Raw genomic sequence first — 17,660 nt, forward strand, 5'->3', positions numbered from 1 at the left:
GAGGGAGTACTGGCCCCCCAAAGTCGACTACAGAAGTTCCATTTCTTAAAGAAAAATGCGCTAAAACCATTTTCATATGTTGACACCTAAGTTTTGAAATTTAGATTTTACTGTACTTTTTAAATAAAAGCTGAAATATCTTTTTGTTGTTCTATTAATTGCCTTAAAAAACAAAGAAAATAAGCCCTTAATCATTAAATTCTGATAACTATAAGTGGGGTAAAATTGCTTTCAAAAAAGTTTTCATAAAAAAAACACACTGTAAAATATAAAAATTTTCAGTAGGTAATTTTAAATGGAATAAGTTTGCTCAATCACAGACCCTGGTTAAAGTAAAATGCACTTCATGGAACTATCCCTGTACTACATACCTGATAAACTCTTTTCCTAATATGGAGGAGCGAGTGCTTGAGATAATCCATCTGGGTGCTGAAATACTTGTTACAGAACTGACAAATATTGTTATTCTGTCTCGGCTCATTGTTAAACTCTCGCGACAACTGATCCAGCGGTATGTCCAGCTTCTTGGCCAGGAACGGCATGACCGCCTTGTGGCGTGTACCATAATGCAGCCGCAAACTGCGCAGGTCATTGCTGGTGTAAGGTCGTTCAAGCGGACATTTGGGGCACTTGTAGGGCGACTCTTTGGGAAGCTCTGAGTTGAGTTCATCCTGGAAATGATCGTCCGCCATGTGGCCCCACATGTAGCGGGGTGACGTGAAAAATTTGCCGCATAGCCGACATTTTGTTTTGGTTGTGTCGTTTAAATTTTCTACAGATCCTTCTGGGGTTTCTTCTAAAACTTTCCATACTTTACGTTGGCATCCGCCGTAATGCATCAGCAGATTAAATCTATCCCGACGCTCAATAGTACATCCTTCGTTGGGGCAGATAAAGGGCTTAAGTTTGGGTACATCTTTGAGTAGACGATTTTTAAAGTGAACTTTTATAAGATGGCGTTGATAGCTGGCAGTATTTTCATGTTCAACATGACAAATCTTGCAGTTTTGTACTTTTTCTTCTTTGATTGGCGCCATCATAGAGGGTCTACCCCGTGGAATTATGGGGATAATTCCCTCCTTCGACTGGGGAGGCGTGAATACTGGTTTGCATACAATGTCTTCATACAGCTTGTGGACAAATCTATGGCGCACGCCATAATGTCTCGCGACGTTTAACTGGTTTGGATTTTCAAAGTCACAGAGAGGGCACTTGTATGTCCCCTTTGTCTTATCCTCTTTGCTTGGACGGTAGATAAGCTTGGCATACATCTTCTGGCGGAAATGTTTTTCAACCAAATGACGTAATAAGTCTGATTTTGTGGTCAACAGCGGGCAATGGTCGCATAGCAAGCAGGTTGAATTGCTGTCATCATCCTGTTTCTCCTCTCCTGGCGTTGCATCATCGCCAGATGCTTTTTCTTCAGTCTTAACCTCAGTACCATCCTCACTGATCTCTTTCTTGACAGTGACACTAGGATCGAGTCCTGCCAAAGCAGCTGTGGCTGGTTGATCAATATTCAGCTCTTTCTTAACTTTATCAATAGTTTCTCCTTTCATGGTTTTCTCGATGGCAGCCTCAACTTTGCGTTCAAGTTCTTTCAGCTCAGCTATCTCCTTGAGAACCTCTTCTTCTTCTTTAGAGTTACCAGACCATATGGCCGCTGTACGTGCAAGCTCAAGGGCAACATTGCTGTTGGGCCCGGTTAGTTTCTCCACTCTGGGACGGACAAACTTGATGCCCGACTTGGCTAGGTTGTCCCTGGCGTCCAGGAGGCCCATGTCCTTCAAGATGGTGTTGAATATCCCGTGATAGTTTCCGTAGTGCTTCACAAGACCACCCTAAATAAAAACAAACTGTCAATTATTCAGTTAAAATATAAATGTTTTAATACCTAACCAAAGCCACGGGCTATAATGGTTTTAATCTAATGATTGTACATTTTAAAATTCGTAGAAAACTGTAGATAATACGATGCTATACAAATTTTTTTCAGTATGACTGAAGCGATACTGGTGAGAAATTTTACGTATTTGGATGCATATTTTAGGTTTGGTTGGAGAAAAATAACTACCTCCAATTATTTTCAATATATATTTAATAATGTGGTTCAGTGCTCAACATGTACTTTTAGGTAAAGCTCCACAAATATCATACCTGAAATTCATTGACATGCGGACAGTTGGGGCATTTGAACGGCCTCTCCTTGGGCAGGTGAGCAATCTTTTCTTGGAAGTGTCTGTGAGCCAGATGGAAAACCATGGTTTCAGGTGTCACCTAGAACAATACATAGTTATTTCTCGCATAGTATTATAATCAGCTTTCCGCGGATATAAAATGTACTATTATAAGATTGAAACCAGTTTTTTAGTCCCGAGATGCAGAAAACACGTGCTTCTAAACTGGTTTTAATATTATGATAGTACATTTTAATAATCGTAGAAAACTGAAACATAATAAAAGGAATTTGTAAATTCTTAATAAAAATCATCCTAATATATAAATTGATATTAATAAGTGTCCGTTTAAACCTTATTAACCACTGAATCGATTGAGTTTTCCAATTATTTAGGTCCGGGGATGGTTTTAGACTATTCTTTATTTTCAAATTTAAGTCTATAGGTAAATGGTTTTAATCTACTTTACTTTCATCCTTCCCCCTAAAAGCTAGGACCGCAACCGCTAGTACATTGTTAATCAAATAATTAAATTATGATATAGCTTTGCTAATCAGGGAAGAAGGAGGGGGACCTTTGACTGTTTATTACATTAATCCCCTAAGTTTTAAAATAAGGTTTTCTTGCTCGTTCTGCACAACAAATATGGGGACTTATTTGTGTATCATTATTGGGGATGTACATTAATTTATCAGCCATTGTCTTTTGGATAAATTTGTGTATCATTATTGGGGATGTACATCAATCTATCAGCCATTGTCTTATCCCTTTAGATCCCTGTATGCTAATGATTTTACAAAATCAAGGACGTACCTGTTCATCACAAACCAGACAAGGCTGGCTGCTAGAAGAATGTCTCGTGGCTCCGCCTCTTCCTCCATAGGAACCTCGGCCACGCCCACTATACGTCACATTTCTCATGGGCGTGGTAATGGGGGTGATGGAGACTGAGTTGTTCAGAAACATTGACTTGTTATGATTCGCTGATTCACCTTAATAAATTTAAATACATTTAAAAATAAAATCATTCAAGTTAAGTTTAATATTTTTTATATTGAAAATTATGATTTACTTGACTATGAGGTTATACAAACATTCAAGGATCTTATTGGAAAAGAAAATGGACAACAAATTACTATGAACAAAATTATCCCTTCTTAATATTAAAATTATTGGTGGAAAAGTTTGAACACTGCTAGTTTGTACAAACCAATCAAGATTAAATAAAAGTCTAATAAGCTTTTATATAAAGAATATGATAATGTGATGACAAAACTTAGTGGACCACTATCACTTGCGATATCGTTAATGCTTTACCTTTTCCACCAATTAAAAATAAAAAAAACTGCATTATTAACATTTGTATTGCCCCTAAAAGAGCTCTAAAACAATGGTGTCTACTTACCCATAAAGCCCATGATCCTATTGTAATGTCTGAATACTGCTTTGTGTTCCACCCCGTAGTGGGGCACGAGGGCTCCCTTAGTGGGGAACTCTTTGCTACATCCATCCCCAGGACATTTCACTGGCCCAGACTAAAACAAACGATATTTGTTAAATATTTATTAAAATTTTTTCCAGTATCACTTTGAAACCAATTAATATCCGGTGGATAAAAACCGGTTCTCAGCCACATTGAAAAATAATATCTCGTATTATAAAGGTATAGTTTTGTAATTGTAATTTATTTCCTGTGCAATAACTGCTCGCCTCGTTTTATTGCACTGCAGCATTACAGGCATAATTGACCATTCTACGAATATAAAAATCATAATATCAAAACCAGTTTTATATCGGCATATCGGGGCTAATAATTCTAGTTTTAATCTTATTATTGTACATTTTTATATCCGCGTCAAGCTGTTCATAATATAATGCTATAAATAACTATCACAATTATAGCTTTTTGCCAATTATATATTTTATTGTTATATTTAATGCAAATTGTTTCAACCCCTTGCTAGAAGATCTTGCAAATTACAATGAAAGAAACATGGATTGCACATCCCCAATAATAATAAACAATAACCCCTACTATAGATTAAAATTATTGAAAAAAATGTGGACCAGAAACTGCTACTTTAAACCAAGCCATCAAGATTTTATTAAACTTCTATATATTTTTATCAAGGAAAAAGAAAACGGGTTTAAATAACTTTGGGTACCAGTGTAATTAACAATCCAATATCCCCTCCCGCCTAATGATAATTTTTACCTGATTTGAAGGCAACTGATTCATAATCTCCATTCTAAAATGGCACTCTGCCAAATGTTTGTGCAGATCAGTGATCTTCTGGAATCCGGGAAACTCCTCACAGAGTCTACACTCCGGCATATCGGGATTCTCAGCCCGCCCCTTCGACTGGGGGATGGGTGGCACGTAGCCCAACTCGTCCATGCGATTGTGCTTTTGTAGCCAGTCCTAAAAAAGGTGATTTATCACAAGAATGTCAAATTTTTAAGTGTAGCCAAACTTTTGTAAAATGACTATTTACTATTTCTTAATACAAATCTTAAAATACACCTACCTACCTACTTAATTTTAACATTATTATTTTTTAGCATGTTTTTAGGACCGGCAGAAATAATCGGATATAGAGGAGTAGTAGAAAAACTAGTTTTTTTACCTTAAGGAAGAATTCTACGACCCCATGTCTGGTTGCAAAATGTCTGATGAGACTGGTTCTTTCCATGGCAACGTAGCGACACCGCGGGCACGAAAATGGGAATCCTTTGGCCAACATTGGAGACATTTTATCCTGAGAAAAATATAAAAAAATATTAATTCAAAATCTTACTAGTAGCAAAGCTACTCTGCAAATAAGACATGAACGTCTGTCATAACGTAAAAGTACTTTAGGTTAAAAATATTTGGTGACTTTTTCGTGATATATTATACTGGCATTTAAAGTTCTCTAATTTGTTGGCTAAAAAACACTTTTTACAATCTAAGACAAAAATTAGGTAGGTATCTTGTTTTTTTTTCTATAAATTTATGTACTTAAAAAAAAACTAACCTTAAAATGTACAGTCAAATGATCAGTTCTGTGTTTGGATGGTAAGGTGGCACCACAAATAGGGCATCTAAATAAATAATTAAAATTATCATCTTCACTTCATTATTATCTTATTCTCAAAAACAACTAGGTGCATAATAAAGCACAGAAAACCCCGCCCCTCAACCTATTTTAAAGTAAATGGAAATAAGGAGGTGCTGGTTTCTTTAGGTCAGGTTGGGATATTAGGTACATGGTAGCCCCGCAGGTTTAGGGCCCTTACAACAAAAAGAAGACTACCCCCCCCCCTTTATTTTCCATTTATTTAAAAAAAGGAGGTAGGGTGATTTGATTTCTCCTAGGCCCTAATACATTTTATTTGTAATAATATATGTAAATCCATTCGTGAATATAATGAGTTATGAATTTTTACTCATGAAGGGAAAGGATATAAAACTGTTAAATAATTTTTAAAGGCCTAAACATCTAGAAATATGTCAAATCTTTTTTGGATTGAACAAACCTTTAGCCAAATGTTTAAACCCTCATAAATCAGATTTACTATAAAAAAATTTGTTACCTGTAAGTGGCTGGCAGTGCCATCATATCCGACCTGATGCCCGGCACACTCTCCACCACCTTGCTGTTGCCGATCTTGTTCTGGTCCAGCAGCTTCGCCACGGCCTTGTGGTTCAGTCCGTAGTGGATGGCCAGCTGGTTCAAGGTCTGTACGGCAAGGTTACAGGCTGGCCATGGACATCTGAATATGAGTATTTGTTTGTGTATCGTCTTACGACTTTTTATTAAGAACGATGGATTGGATATCATATGGACTTTCCGTCTAATAGACCAAGAATCACATAGAATTTTTTACAGAAGCCTTTTTAGATATCTTTTGAACTTGCACAAAAAAATCTTAGAATCTCCCCTTATATCTTGTATTCTAAATATGGGGGAGCTATAGGCTATTTTAAATTAATACCATTACTCCCGTAGATTCTAGTGGCGCAGCGGCAATAGTAAAAACTAATATAGCTCTTTTATTCCAATCTAGACTTTCAGAAAAATATTCCCCCACATTTTTCTCCCCTACTAGTACTACACTTTCAGTAGGCAAGTAATTAGCACAAAATATTAGAGGGAATATATCTGTCAACATTATACAAATTCTATAAAGAATGAGAAAAAAACATTTAAAAATAATTCCAGTATGGCTTCAAAACCGATTAATGTCCGATTGATAAGAACCGGTTTTCAGCCATAATGAAAAAACTTGTGTAGCATAATGTTAAAGACAAATTTCCGCAAATATTGACACCAGTTTTGTTAACCCCGAGATGCCGATGTCACGAACTAACCTAACTGGGTTTAATATAATATTATGATTGTACATCTTTATATTCGTAAAAATCTGGATAAAATACGGTGGCTGAAAACCGGTTCTTATCCACCGGATATTAATCGGTTTGGAAGCCATACTGGAAAAAACAGAATACTAACCTGTAGGGACTCTTTCTGTCAACACCCATCATGTTAATGAGTTGATCAAAATAATGTCGGGTTGCATAGTGTTTGTACAGATCAAATTGCCATCTAAAAATATATTGTTATTTATTAGAAATTTAAAATCTTATTGAAGTTTAGCTACTTTGAAAAGTTGTCCGTAGATTAGTTTTAGAAGATAACCAAGCAAATAAAACATTTACATTGTGGTTTTGGATGAACGTAAAACAGTTGGAACTTGTATACTAGTTAAAGCTACCACTCAAAATAATGAAATATATTAAACTATATATTGCTAGTATGATTTTTACAAATTTTGTTACAACAATATTCATTGAAAAATAACTTAATAAAAATTACCGATCATATTTTAATTCAAAACTACACTGTTTAAATTCATGTTCATTTAGAATACTGTCTACATGAACATTATGTAAGTAATAAAAATTAAGAAATACGAGGAAAGGGGGAGGGCGGGTGTGACACTTTTTGAAACAAAAACCGCCTTTCGTTTCTTTACAGTACAGCACTAAACCTATCTAAAGCAACTCGTATGCCAAATATCAGTGCTGTTACTCTTTTTTTGGTTGAATTTCTTTGATTTTAAATTTTATTTTTTTTTAAATATGTCTGACCCGCTCCCTCCCTTTAAACATCACTTTTGTGTTATCTAAAAAAATTTGATTGTTTACCTAAAGGTTTCATTACTGCAAAGCTGGCAAGGGAAGAAAACATTTCTACCAGAATTCACCAAGGAAACGGATGACTAAAAAAATGTATTTTGACTTTTAATAACTAAATTATTAATCTTAGGAATAGTATATATCGCATCGTAAGACAGCTTTTCGTGGATATCAATATGAAATTTATAATATTGAAACTGGTACTAATTCATGATTTTAATTTTAATATTAGTAGAAAATTGTCTGTAATATGATGGTATATATAATTTTTCAGTATGGCTGGAAACCGGTAATAATCCAGCGGATATTAATCGGTTTCAAAGCCATACTGGAAAGTTTGTTATCGAAAGAAAAGAAAACGTAGGTAATCTGTCACAGAAACCATCATACCATAATTGAAATCGATAGGACAATATTAACATAACATTAGAGCTATCCATTACAAACGAACTGACCCAAAGAAAAAGCTTCGCTTTTAAAAATATTACCTGTAGCCCAAGGAAACCATCATCCTGGGCGTAGAGTCCCTTGATCTCATCCTGCTGGTGGCAGAACTGCGGGATGTCCCACTTGATCCTGAGGTTGTGAACCTTCTTGGCCAGGTCCACCAGGCAGGTCTTGGGGATGATAGCGGCCAACATCAGGTTGTTGATATGGTGTTGAGATCCTACAATTATTCAAATTATCGTGATATGGTTTTAATGATAATTAATTTCATAAAGCTTTGATTGAAAAGAAATGGCCGATAAGTTGATACACATCTCCAATGATAAACAAAATTACTCTTCTGTAGATTATGATTCGTGGTTAAAAGTTTTGGACACTCAACTAAAAAAACCAACAAGTAAACATTCAATAAAAGTTCCAAAGGTTGTTAACCCAGGATGTAGGAAACAATTTAAGAATGGGGAAATCGTTTACAAGAATGTATGTAGAATATAAGTGAATATTATGACAGGAGAAAAATTGTCGTCCATTTAGGTTGCAATTTACCCTCGCCTTTATTGGTCAGGCCGTTTATCCAGTAGAAGGCGAAGGAAAGGGGTTAAATAGGAGGATGGGGGATATCGCTATTTTAGCCCGCTACAGAGTTCACTTTATTATAGAATATGAAAATCTGGTTCAAGATCCAAGTAATAATATATCCAATTTTACAAGAGTTTTAAAAACAATTTTCTCCAAAATGTGGGCAGCAAAAACCCGTTATGAGGAAAATAAATCATCAAATGGAATTTCAACAGCCATTATTTTGTTAAGTAATGCAAGAAAATTATAGATGGAGAAAAAACTTAAAAATTTTGTTGCCCGTCCAAACCAACCAAAATTACAGAGTAGCATCGCTAGTAAGAAGAATAATTACCTGTTGTACAATAAGGCCACTTGTAATCATCTGTATTCTTATCAATTTCACCCTTGTCGTTGTCCTTAACCAGGCCACCGCGGCGGAATTGATAACAATCCAGGCAGACAAACAGACCACACATTCCACAAATCCAATGGTGGTTGAACAACGTGGTCTTACAAACGTCACACATTTCACGGACACCCTTGACCGGCCGTTTCCAGGTGATATTTTTGTTATTGCTCATGTGCAGACTCATACATTTTCGTTCTTGTTGCACCATGTTGCAAAACTGGTCACCAATCATGCCCAGAATATATTTAACCTTGGCAATGTCAACATTTTTGGGCGGCTCTTTGGGGTTGGGCGTCCACAAGGCTATGTCAGATTCCTTGGGATCCTTGTTGGGGTCCAGGTATCCGTCCACCATAAGGTACGCGTTGCGGGTCATGCGCAGCTTCCGGAAAGCATAGAATGAGCAGGTTATGTTGGAAGTGTCCTCGGCAAATTTTCCTAAAATTATATTTAGTTATTTTCATAAAAAGTTGCCTTTTAAAAAAACAAACAGATTATTGTACTGAACAGACAATCCCCATAGAACGAATAAAAATGATTTTCCTTTTTTTAATGCTTTCAGTCAAAAAATCTCAAATAGGCCAAGAAATACCGAAAGTTGTTATAAGGGCAGACACACAGACAACTGTATGTTTTTTTTTTTTTGGCGGAAGAAGTAAAAACTATATGCATATTTTTCAAAAGACTTAAGTAAAAAGTTCTTAAAATGTCGCTTTAATATTAACTAGCGGCTACGCCCCCTAGAAGCCTCTAGGAGCACTTAAGTCGACCTTATCCTATTTTCATTTGAGTTTTTAAAGAGTAAAAAAACAGTTCTATTGGGGGGAGGGGGTGAAGACACACTCCCCAAAAATAGTTTAAAACCTTTCCAGGACCTATATGAAGCTTCACTGTAAAGGAGAACAATATCGGTTCAGTGGTTAGGGAGATCCTTCGGGACAGGCAAAAAACGCTTACTACTTTATATAATAGGATGAAACTAAATTGTATTATACTTAAGCCAACCCTGCGAATATTTATGCACAATGCAAATTGCAATTCTTTAGAATCTTTAAGAAAATTCCATCTAACTAACTTTTTTTCTGCATTAAATTCAAATTAATTGTATATAACATTAACTATGCAAAATTAGAATAATGTTTTAAGTTACATATAAAAATAAAATCATTATATTTATTTGTACAAAACAAGCAGCTGTGCCCTATGGGCTCTCTATTCAAAGTGGCAAGAAGGGGGCAAAAAATAGCTTCAAACCATTCCAAAACCTATGTGTACCTTCACCAAAAAAGAGAGCTCGATCAGTCTAATAGTTATTAAACCATTAAGCTAGAGACAAAAACCTTACTACTTTACATAATTGGGTATTAAAATTTACAATACTAGCGGCTTCGCCCCAAGCCTCTAGGGTCTTTGCCCCAAGAGGTTTGATCAAACTAATTTTTCGTGTTTTAGATTTAAAAGAAAATAAAAAAATAAAAAATTTTGGGGGGGATTTTTTCATTTTTGGGGGGGTTAAGGGTGTCCCACCCCCAAAGAAAATAGTTATAAACCTTCCCAGTACCTATGAAAAGCTACCCTGTAAAGGAGAACCCGATCGGTTCAGCGATTAGCGAGATCCTTCGCTACAATCAGACAGACAAACAAACAAACAGACAAACAAACATCATTCTACTTTGTATTATAGATATAAATATCTTATTTGGAAATGAACATGGAGCAGAAAATAAAAAATACCTTTAAGGATTAATTCTTCTCTTTCCTGAACCGGTACCAACTTACATTCTCTGCACAGGGCAAGCTCTGATGCCACCTGATAGCAAGGTCCATCCTGCAAGAATGTATCACCAATCTGTCTCTCCTTCAGAAGTTCATCAATCTTAGCTTTAATTTCAGCTTGACGTTTCTTTTCCTCTTCATCCTCTGCTTGCGACTCTTCGTGTTCTTCCAACAACTGATCAATTTGATCCTCATATTCATTGCTCTCGAGGAAATCTTTGTCTGGTTCACGTTCCCGTGTTGATTTGGCCTTTCTGGTGGTTTCAGGTGTGTCACGGTCACTTTCGCCACTCTTTTTGTATTTTAACTGGCGTTTTAATTCTTTTTCTAACTCTTCCCTTTCATCTTTGGATAGATCATAGAGATTGCCTCGCTTTTTCACCTCATCACAGACATACCAATGTCCTTTGGCGTGAATTTTTCCGTTAATAACTTTGGGTTTTTGTACCATGTATCTCCAATAGAATTTGTTGCATACGCGGACAATCTTGCCGCAGACACACTCAATACTGTACTCATCTTTGGCCTTGCAGTAGGCACCATCCTTAGTGCGGAGATTATCCTTCAGCATCCGCCGGAACTCCTCCATATTTTTGGGTTTATCCACCGACGCTCGGCCGCGGCCGCGGGATTGTTTACTTTCTTTTGAGCCCTGACTTTCAGCACTGCTTGAACCGCTGGCAACACTAACAACACTGGCAGAATCATCATTTTCTGCATTCTTACCATCTTCAACGCTGACAACCTCATCATCGCTGTTATCCTCATCACCAGCAGCAGCTGCTGGGCTGTTTGCAGCAGTTGAATTAGCGGATGCCTCCAGCTTTGCACTGTTAACAACCCAGGACTCTGCTTTGCCGGCCTTGATTGAAATTTTCTTTGTTAACCACTGCTCTTTACTCGAGGAAGATTCACTAGTCGATGATTTATTGTTTGAGCAGTTCTTAGAGGATTTGGTTTTGTTGGTTGAGCTGTTGGCTGTGTCCCAGCCAACAACGTACTGTGACATGTACTTGTCAATGGCAGCGTGTTTAATGCCTACATGGCGTAATAAGAGTGGAAGGCTTTCTGTGGAAAATTTACATTTCTCCTAAAATAAAAGAAAATTAATATTTTTAGAAATACATTGACTAAAAAAATTTCGTAAGAATCCCCCCGCTATCTTTCTTCGGGGGGGGGGGGGTAGGGGGGGTATATTTGGTTCTAGGAAGCGGATGGGCTTCAAGCCCCCCCCCCCCCCGCTCTTTTTCAATTTTCACAAAAATTAAGGGTAAGTGAAGGCTTCCATAAAAAATTGAAAGGAATGCACCATTAACTATTCAAACTTGATATTACGATAAAACGTGCTCAGCTCAAGTATTTTGTACCTTTATGATTATGAACGACTGTATTTTTTTCTAACGACTCTCAAAACAAAACTTTCAAAAAAAGACTTACCCTTGTGCAATTAAATGGCTTTGAGTTTGGGAGCTTGTAATCAGACTTAATTTTTGAAGAGAAATGTTTATCAATTCCATGTCTCTTTATGACAGATAAATTTGGTGACTTGTTGTTGCATATTTTACATTGGAAAGGCCCCTTTAATCTCTCCTTGGAAGAATCTTCTTTTTTAGCTTCGTCCTAAAAGAAAAATTAAACTTATTTAAGAAATACAACTAAATCAGGGTTGGCATAAAAAAAACCAAGTAAAAAACCCAAGTTGGGTTTTATTGGGTTTTTTAACTCAAAAAAAAAACAAAAAACCCGGGTTTTTTAAAAATGTACCTTTTGTCGATAATGTTAACTCTATTTTGACTCATAAGGAGTACTATTTTCAAACAAATAATAGAAATTATAAAAACATTTTATTTTAACTATTGTATAACTGCATTTTAATTCCTATTTTTTATATACAAGTAACGGAATGTCTGTCTATATGTACCAAAATAACTCCCTAACCACTGAACCGATATGGTTCTCAATTAAAATTAGCTTCTCACGGGTCCGTTGAAGATTTTTAACTACTTTTGGGGGGGGGGGGGGGAGGCGGGGGCAGATTTCTCTTAGGAGATTTGTGGTGCCCTCCCCCAAAATTAGAATAAACCTCCCCTGGACCTATGTAAAGCTCCCCTGTACAGGAAAACCATACCGATTCAGCGGTTAGCGGTTGGTACAGACAAACATCCTGTTACTTTATAAAAATTATTTAACCTTATATCTTAAAATTCCTAGAAACAATAAACCCAATGGGTTGGGTTATTTTTAAAAAACCCGGGTTTTTACCATTCCTGAACTAAATATTTAAAAATCTTAGAAAAACTAGTCTGGTTTATAAATCAAATAACGGATCGTTTTTTGCTTGGCTTTTAAAATCCTTACAATTTGGGTATTTTCATTTTAACTTTCACAGTTCTAATTGTAAATTGTCAATGATGTAAGAAGTTCCTAGTTATTTATTTTTTGTTTAATTAAAAGGGTAAATATTTATAATATGAAAACCTTTTAAGATTAAAAGTTGTTTAAATTAAATATGACTTATGACCGCGCCGTTATCTTATTTCTATTCTTGTGAGAAAGAAAATTGGGATTTTAAGATTATAACAATTTAGATGGCATAGTAACATTACAACTTATCAAATTTAATTATCTTTCATAGACTTACAATTCTACTATTTTATTCTTAGTTTACAAAGACTGACTGCTGCTGTTAAAAGTAAAACTAACCTCTGATGAGGCCTCATCATCTGTCACAGCCGGTGTACTCTCTTTTGTTTTACAAGCAGTCGACACAGCTGCTGCTTCCACGGAATCTCGTTTATTATTAGCGCCCGCGGTGCTGCGCCGCGACCGATTAGCCGCCAGCCCAACGTGCGGCTCGTCATCTAATTCGTCGTTTTCTTCACCATTATCGTCCGAATTATCGTCACCGTTTTTCTCATCACTATTCACGTCATCAACGATGTCGGGTTCACTATCTTTTTCATCATTGTTTTCAGTCTTTTGGGCATTTTTAGCTTTTTTCTTCTTTGACGATTTTTTCTTGTTTTTCTTTCGGTTTTTGCTCTTACTGCCACTTGCAGCCGACTCGCAGCCGCTATTATCACCTGATTTGCCGTTGGTATCAACCATTTGAATGTCCTCGTCCTTGGATGTTTTACTGCTATCATCCAAGTCGATCACTTCTGGTGAGCCCGAGTTTTCCTTGCGGCCAGAACGTTTAGATCGCTTTTTAGATTTACCACTGAAACAGAAAAAAATATGAATATTTTCAAACTTTATTCCATTTTCTAGCTGCTACGTTCCTGCAAGCTTCTACGATCACTTTAGGAAAGGGGAGAAGGGTTTAAAATTTTATTTTTAAGGTGGGAGGTTCCTTAAACATAATATATTTGTGAAAATTTCCCGAAAGAAGCTACACTATGAAGGAGAACCATTTTGGTCAAGCAATTGGCGAGATCTAGAGCTACAAACACATATACGGACATAAAAGGATTGAGAAAACATGAATTTAAATGTTTTCAATAATTTTTTGTATATCAAAATATATGGAAATACTTACACTTTAACAACTGGTTTTGAACTTTTCACAGGGACGTCTAATTCATCTGAGAGAAAATGAGCTATCCTATTATGGAACTTGGCCAGGTGGAACATCAACTCTTTCTTCGTGTTGAACATGTATTTTTGTTTCCTTGCTTTACAGATGGCGCAAGTGTTGTCAACTTTAAGTTCTGCCTCGAGGCTGGTCTTGTAGTGGGCAGTGGTGTAATGGCGAAGTAAGGCATCCCGGTCTTTTTTCAGTTCTTTTGTTAATTCTTTGTCACATAATCTGAAAAATAATTTGATTATTAATGACGTTATGTTGAAATTTTTGAGAAAATTTCTTTTTATTCATTGGATACCTAGGTACTTATGAAAAGCCTAAGCCAACCTAATCAAAATCCTAATTTTTCAAGGAGGTGTGGGGGGGGGCATTAAACTGATTAGATTAGATTAGATTTATTATTCTTGGGTGTACATACATAGAAAAAAAAATAATAACTGAATTAAATGAATATTATATACATTTATATATACAGTCAAACATGATTGATATGGTTAATTTATAAAAAAAAATTTCTTCCCAAATGTATATTACTCTGGTACCCACAGTCTTAAAACCACGTCACATAGCTCAGAAACTTTGGGCAACTTAGATGTAATTAGGTGTAATTTTGTTTAGAGATGCGTTTCAGTTTATCGTCCATTATTATACCCTAAAGATATCTGTAGGTAATTTTTACACAAATAAAGAAAAATATCCCAAATATTTGTTCTTACCTACAGGCATCCTCTGCGTGAAGATCAATAAAATCTTCTTTTTCCTCACTCTCCTCCTTTACTGCAGTCCCATTAGTTTTCTTCCGGTCAGCAGAATCTGATTTATCCCCTTTCTCCTTGTCGTTCGAGGAATCTTTCTTCGTTTTTACAGCCGAGGAATTTTTATCAGATTTTGTTTTGTTATTAGGAGGGGGTGTGCCATTGCCGGTAGCTTTGCAGCTTCTCCCCCGCCTGGGTTTAGCTGCACTAGAGTCAGAACTTGATCTCCTGGAAGGCATACTGTCTACAGAATCCTTAAATAATTCAAAATTAAGTATCTCACAGGACTAAGAGATTAACCTATAGAACATGGTAGAAGGATGTAAATATGTTTATTAAAATCTTTCGAACGGCTGATCCGATAAGATCTGTCCAAAGTTTTCAGAAAAGCTATTAATTTTGGCAAGTTTAAATTGTTGGGGGGTAAGTCACTCGCCTTAGTAAGTTGAAGTTGATGAAGTACCTAATAATCTAGGTCTTCTCTAAAGCCTAAAAATGAAATACTCATACAAAAGTAATGTTATCAATTTACTAACCGGAACACTGTAGTCAGAGTCTGAATTTGACGTGCTAATATCTTCGCCAAGTTTCTTTCGCCGCCTGCTGCGGGCAGATTTGATCAGCGGCTTCGACGGTATTTCTGCAACCGGACTGGGTGCCTTCACAAGAACACCAGCCGACCGCCGTCGCCTCGCGGTTGAGCTTGATCCTCCTGCAGACTTTACGCGGCTGCTTGGGGGCGTCGGCGATGCCGAAGCCCCACGGCGCTCGGACACCTTGCCGGAGGGCGTGCCGAGATAGGCTTCACAGGCGTTTAGGTATTCTGACATGAGCAGTTGCTGCTACTAAAATATAAAAAAAAACTTCGTTAATTTTGATTAATTACATCCTTGTTTAAATAAGGAAAACTGTAATGTAATTTAAGTTTTAAAATTGCTGAAATATAAATATATAAATGTACTTGAGTGGTTTCAGGCTATTTTCTTAACCTCCCCTGCTTTATAATTCCTAGAGGAGGGGTTATATAGAGAATATTAAATAGGAACATATAATCAATATATGACCAGAAAGTAATTTCCATGAAAACCAAGATACAGCTAGAGGTAAGATTTTGAAATTCATCCGGACTTATAGCCAGTTGTACGGACAGCAATCATTCTAATTTGTTTTTATCAGTGTTCTGTTCTGGAGCCGGAGCCGGGAGCCGGGAGCAGCAACATTTTTGGTGGAGCCGGAGCCGGATCCGGAGCCGTATTTTTCGTTAAAAACGGCTCCGGCTCCGGACTAGCTAAAAATGATTTTTAAAAGTAATATTATAATTTGGCAACGGTCTATTTCCATATAATAAACTGAAAAACTATTGTTACTTAACAAATAGACACACATCCTTCTACTTTTATATAGCTTTAATCAAATAAAAGCAAAATATTTTATATTATTTATTTTATTTTATCAAATTCAATAATGAAAAAAAATTGATATATTAATTTTAAGGTAGGAGCCGGAGCCGGAGCTGGAGCCGGAGCCGGGAGCCGTATTTCCAAATACGGCTCCGCGGAGCCGGAGCCGGAGCCGGAGCCGCATCAAAATTATACGGCTCCGGCACCCTGGTTTTTATGGATATCGCACAAAATATATAAATAGAATTAAGTACATTTAAAGCCGACACTGTTTAATAACTAGATATAAAATGTACAATAGTTTTTAATCTAAACCCAATTATATGACATTACAACCTTATGACATAGCTCTCGTTTATGGAATAAGAAAAATGAAAAGAAATAAGTTATAGGAAATTTATGCAAATTTTTCATTTTTTGACCGGCACAGAAGTGTAATAAAATCGGGCGATTTTTTTCATATTTTTTATCACTTTGTCTCAAATGACAGAATAATGTAAAATTAGTTTTAATATTTGATTATTTCTAATAACTTTTCATATAATTCACATGTAAAATTGAAGGAAAAATTAAAAAAAAAAAAAAATAATTCTAATATCCACGTACTGAGGGCTGTTCTTTAATCGGTCATTTTTATATTTAAAAGACATAAAACATGTCAAACAAAGTTACCTGTAGAAAAATCTACATCTCTGCCCGTTTATGCACTCATTCATTAGTCATTTAGATAAGTTTTTTCACATAAAATAACCTATTAATAATTTTAAAACTTGCTAAAAACGACGCCAGTGTCCTGCCGCCATCTTTATTTTGTTAATATATTTACCGCGGTGGAGTTAGCTTTCCAAACATTGCAAGATATTCCACCAAAGTTGCGTTGGCACAAACCTGGGGGGTAGGGTTTTCAAACTATATTCCTATTTTTCTTAGTTTTTCTTATTTGAAAGTACCAGGATGTGTGTCTGTTTTAGGTCTTTGTATCTCTTACATCTAAAAATCTCCCTAATTACTGTTTAAATTGCAGTGAAGCTTACTTTTTTGAAGTTGTTTGTCCAAGATTTTTAAAAAAATTTACTTTTGGGGGGAGGGGGGGGGGGGTGAAGGAGGGGGATTGCTAAAAATAATATAATATATATATTATATATTTATAATATATTTTTCAAAACTAAGATGTACGTGGTTCATTTCAACATTATATTCTTAATTAAAAAAAATAGAAGGTCGACCTTCCCCATGGCCTGGCCATTATATAGAGAGAAATTGGGATAGAGAAACATTTTTTTGTAAAATAAATAATGAGCTTAAAATAACTTAAGTACCAAAAAAACGCTGTAAAGTTTTAAAAATTTATTTGATTACCTTTTTTTAAA

At 36.0% G+C, this 17,660-nt stretch overlaps 1 protein-coding gene across 3 annotated transcripts in view; it reads right to left on the reverse strand.

Moving 5' to 3' along the window:
- The window catches only part of LOC145312210 (uncharacterized), a 48,705-nt gene extending 31,531 nt beyond the window's left edge, over positions 1-17,174 (reverse strand). For all 3 annotated transcript variants that reach the window (XR_013876956.1, XR_013876957.1, XM_080151425.1), the window contains exons 1-19: positions 16,963-17,174; positions 15,427-15,735; positions 14,852-15,144; positions 14,091-14,360; positions 13,256-13,772; positions 11,990-12,172; positions 10,511-11,642; positions 8,720-9,214; positions 7,848-8,026; positions 7,369-7,442; positions 6,674-6,766; positions 5,754-5,933; positions 5,195-5,261; positions 4,805-4,936; positions 4,393-4,599; positions 3,583-3,712; positions 2,991-3,169; positions 2,158-2,277; positions 372-1,841 (exon numbers count right to left, since the gene is read on the reverse strand). Coding sequence is in view for 1 of the 3 variants with exons in the window: in XM_080151425.1 (XP_080007551.1) it covers positions 372-1,841; positions 2,158-2,277; positions 2,991-3,169; positions 3,583-3,712; positions 4,393-4,599; positions 4,805-4,936; positions 5,195-5,261; positions 5,754-5,933; positions 6,674-6,766; positions 7,369-7,442; positions 7,848-8,026; positions 8,720-9,214; positions 10,511-11,642; positions 11,990-12,172; positions 13,256-13,772; positions 14,091-14,360; positions 14,852-15,144; positions 15,427-15,720 (6,015 nt within the window). In the remaining 2 variants the exon portion in view is untranslated. The remainder of the gene's footprint in view (positions 1-371; positions 1,842-2,157; positions 2,278-2,990; positions 3,170-3,582; positions 3,713-4,392; positions 4,600-4,804; positions 4,937-5,194; positions 5,262-5,753; positions 5,934-6,673; positions 6,767-7,368; positions 7,443-7,847; positions 8,027-8,719; positions 9,215-10,510; positions 11,643-11,989; positions 12,173-13,255; positions 13,773-14,090; positions 14,361-14,851; positions 15,145-15,426; positions 15,736-16,962) is intronic.
- Positions 17,175-17,660: the final 486 nt, after the last annotated feature.

The sequence above is a fragment of the Acartia tonsa genome, chromosome 2 (genome assembly GCF_053477335.1).
Source record: "Acartia tonsa isolate MP-2025a chromosome 2, ASM5347733v1, whole genome shotgun sequence".
In the NCBI taxonomy this organism is placed as follows: Eukaryota; Metazoa; Arthropoda; class Copepoda; order Calanoida; family Acartiidae; genus Acartia; species Acartia tonsa.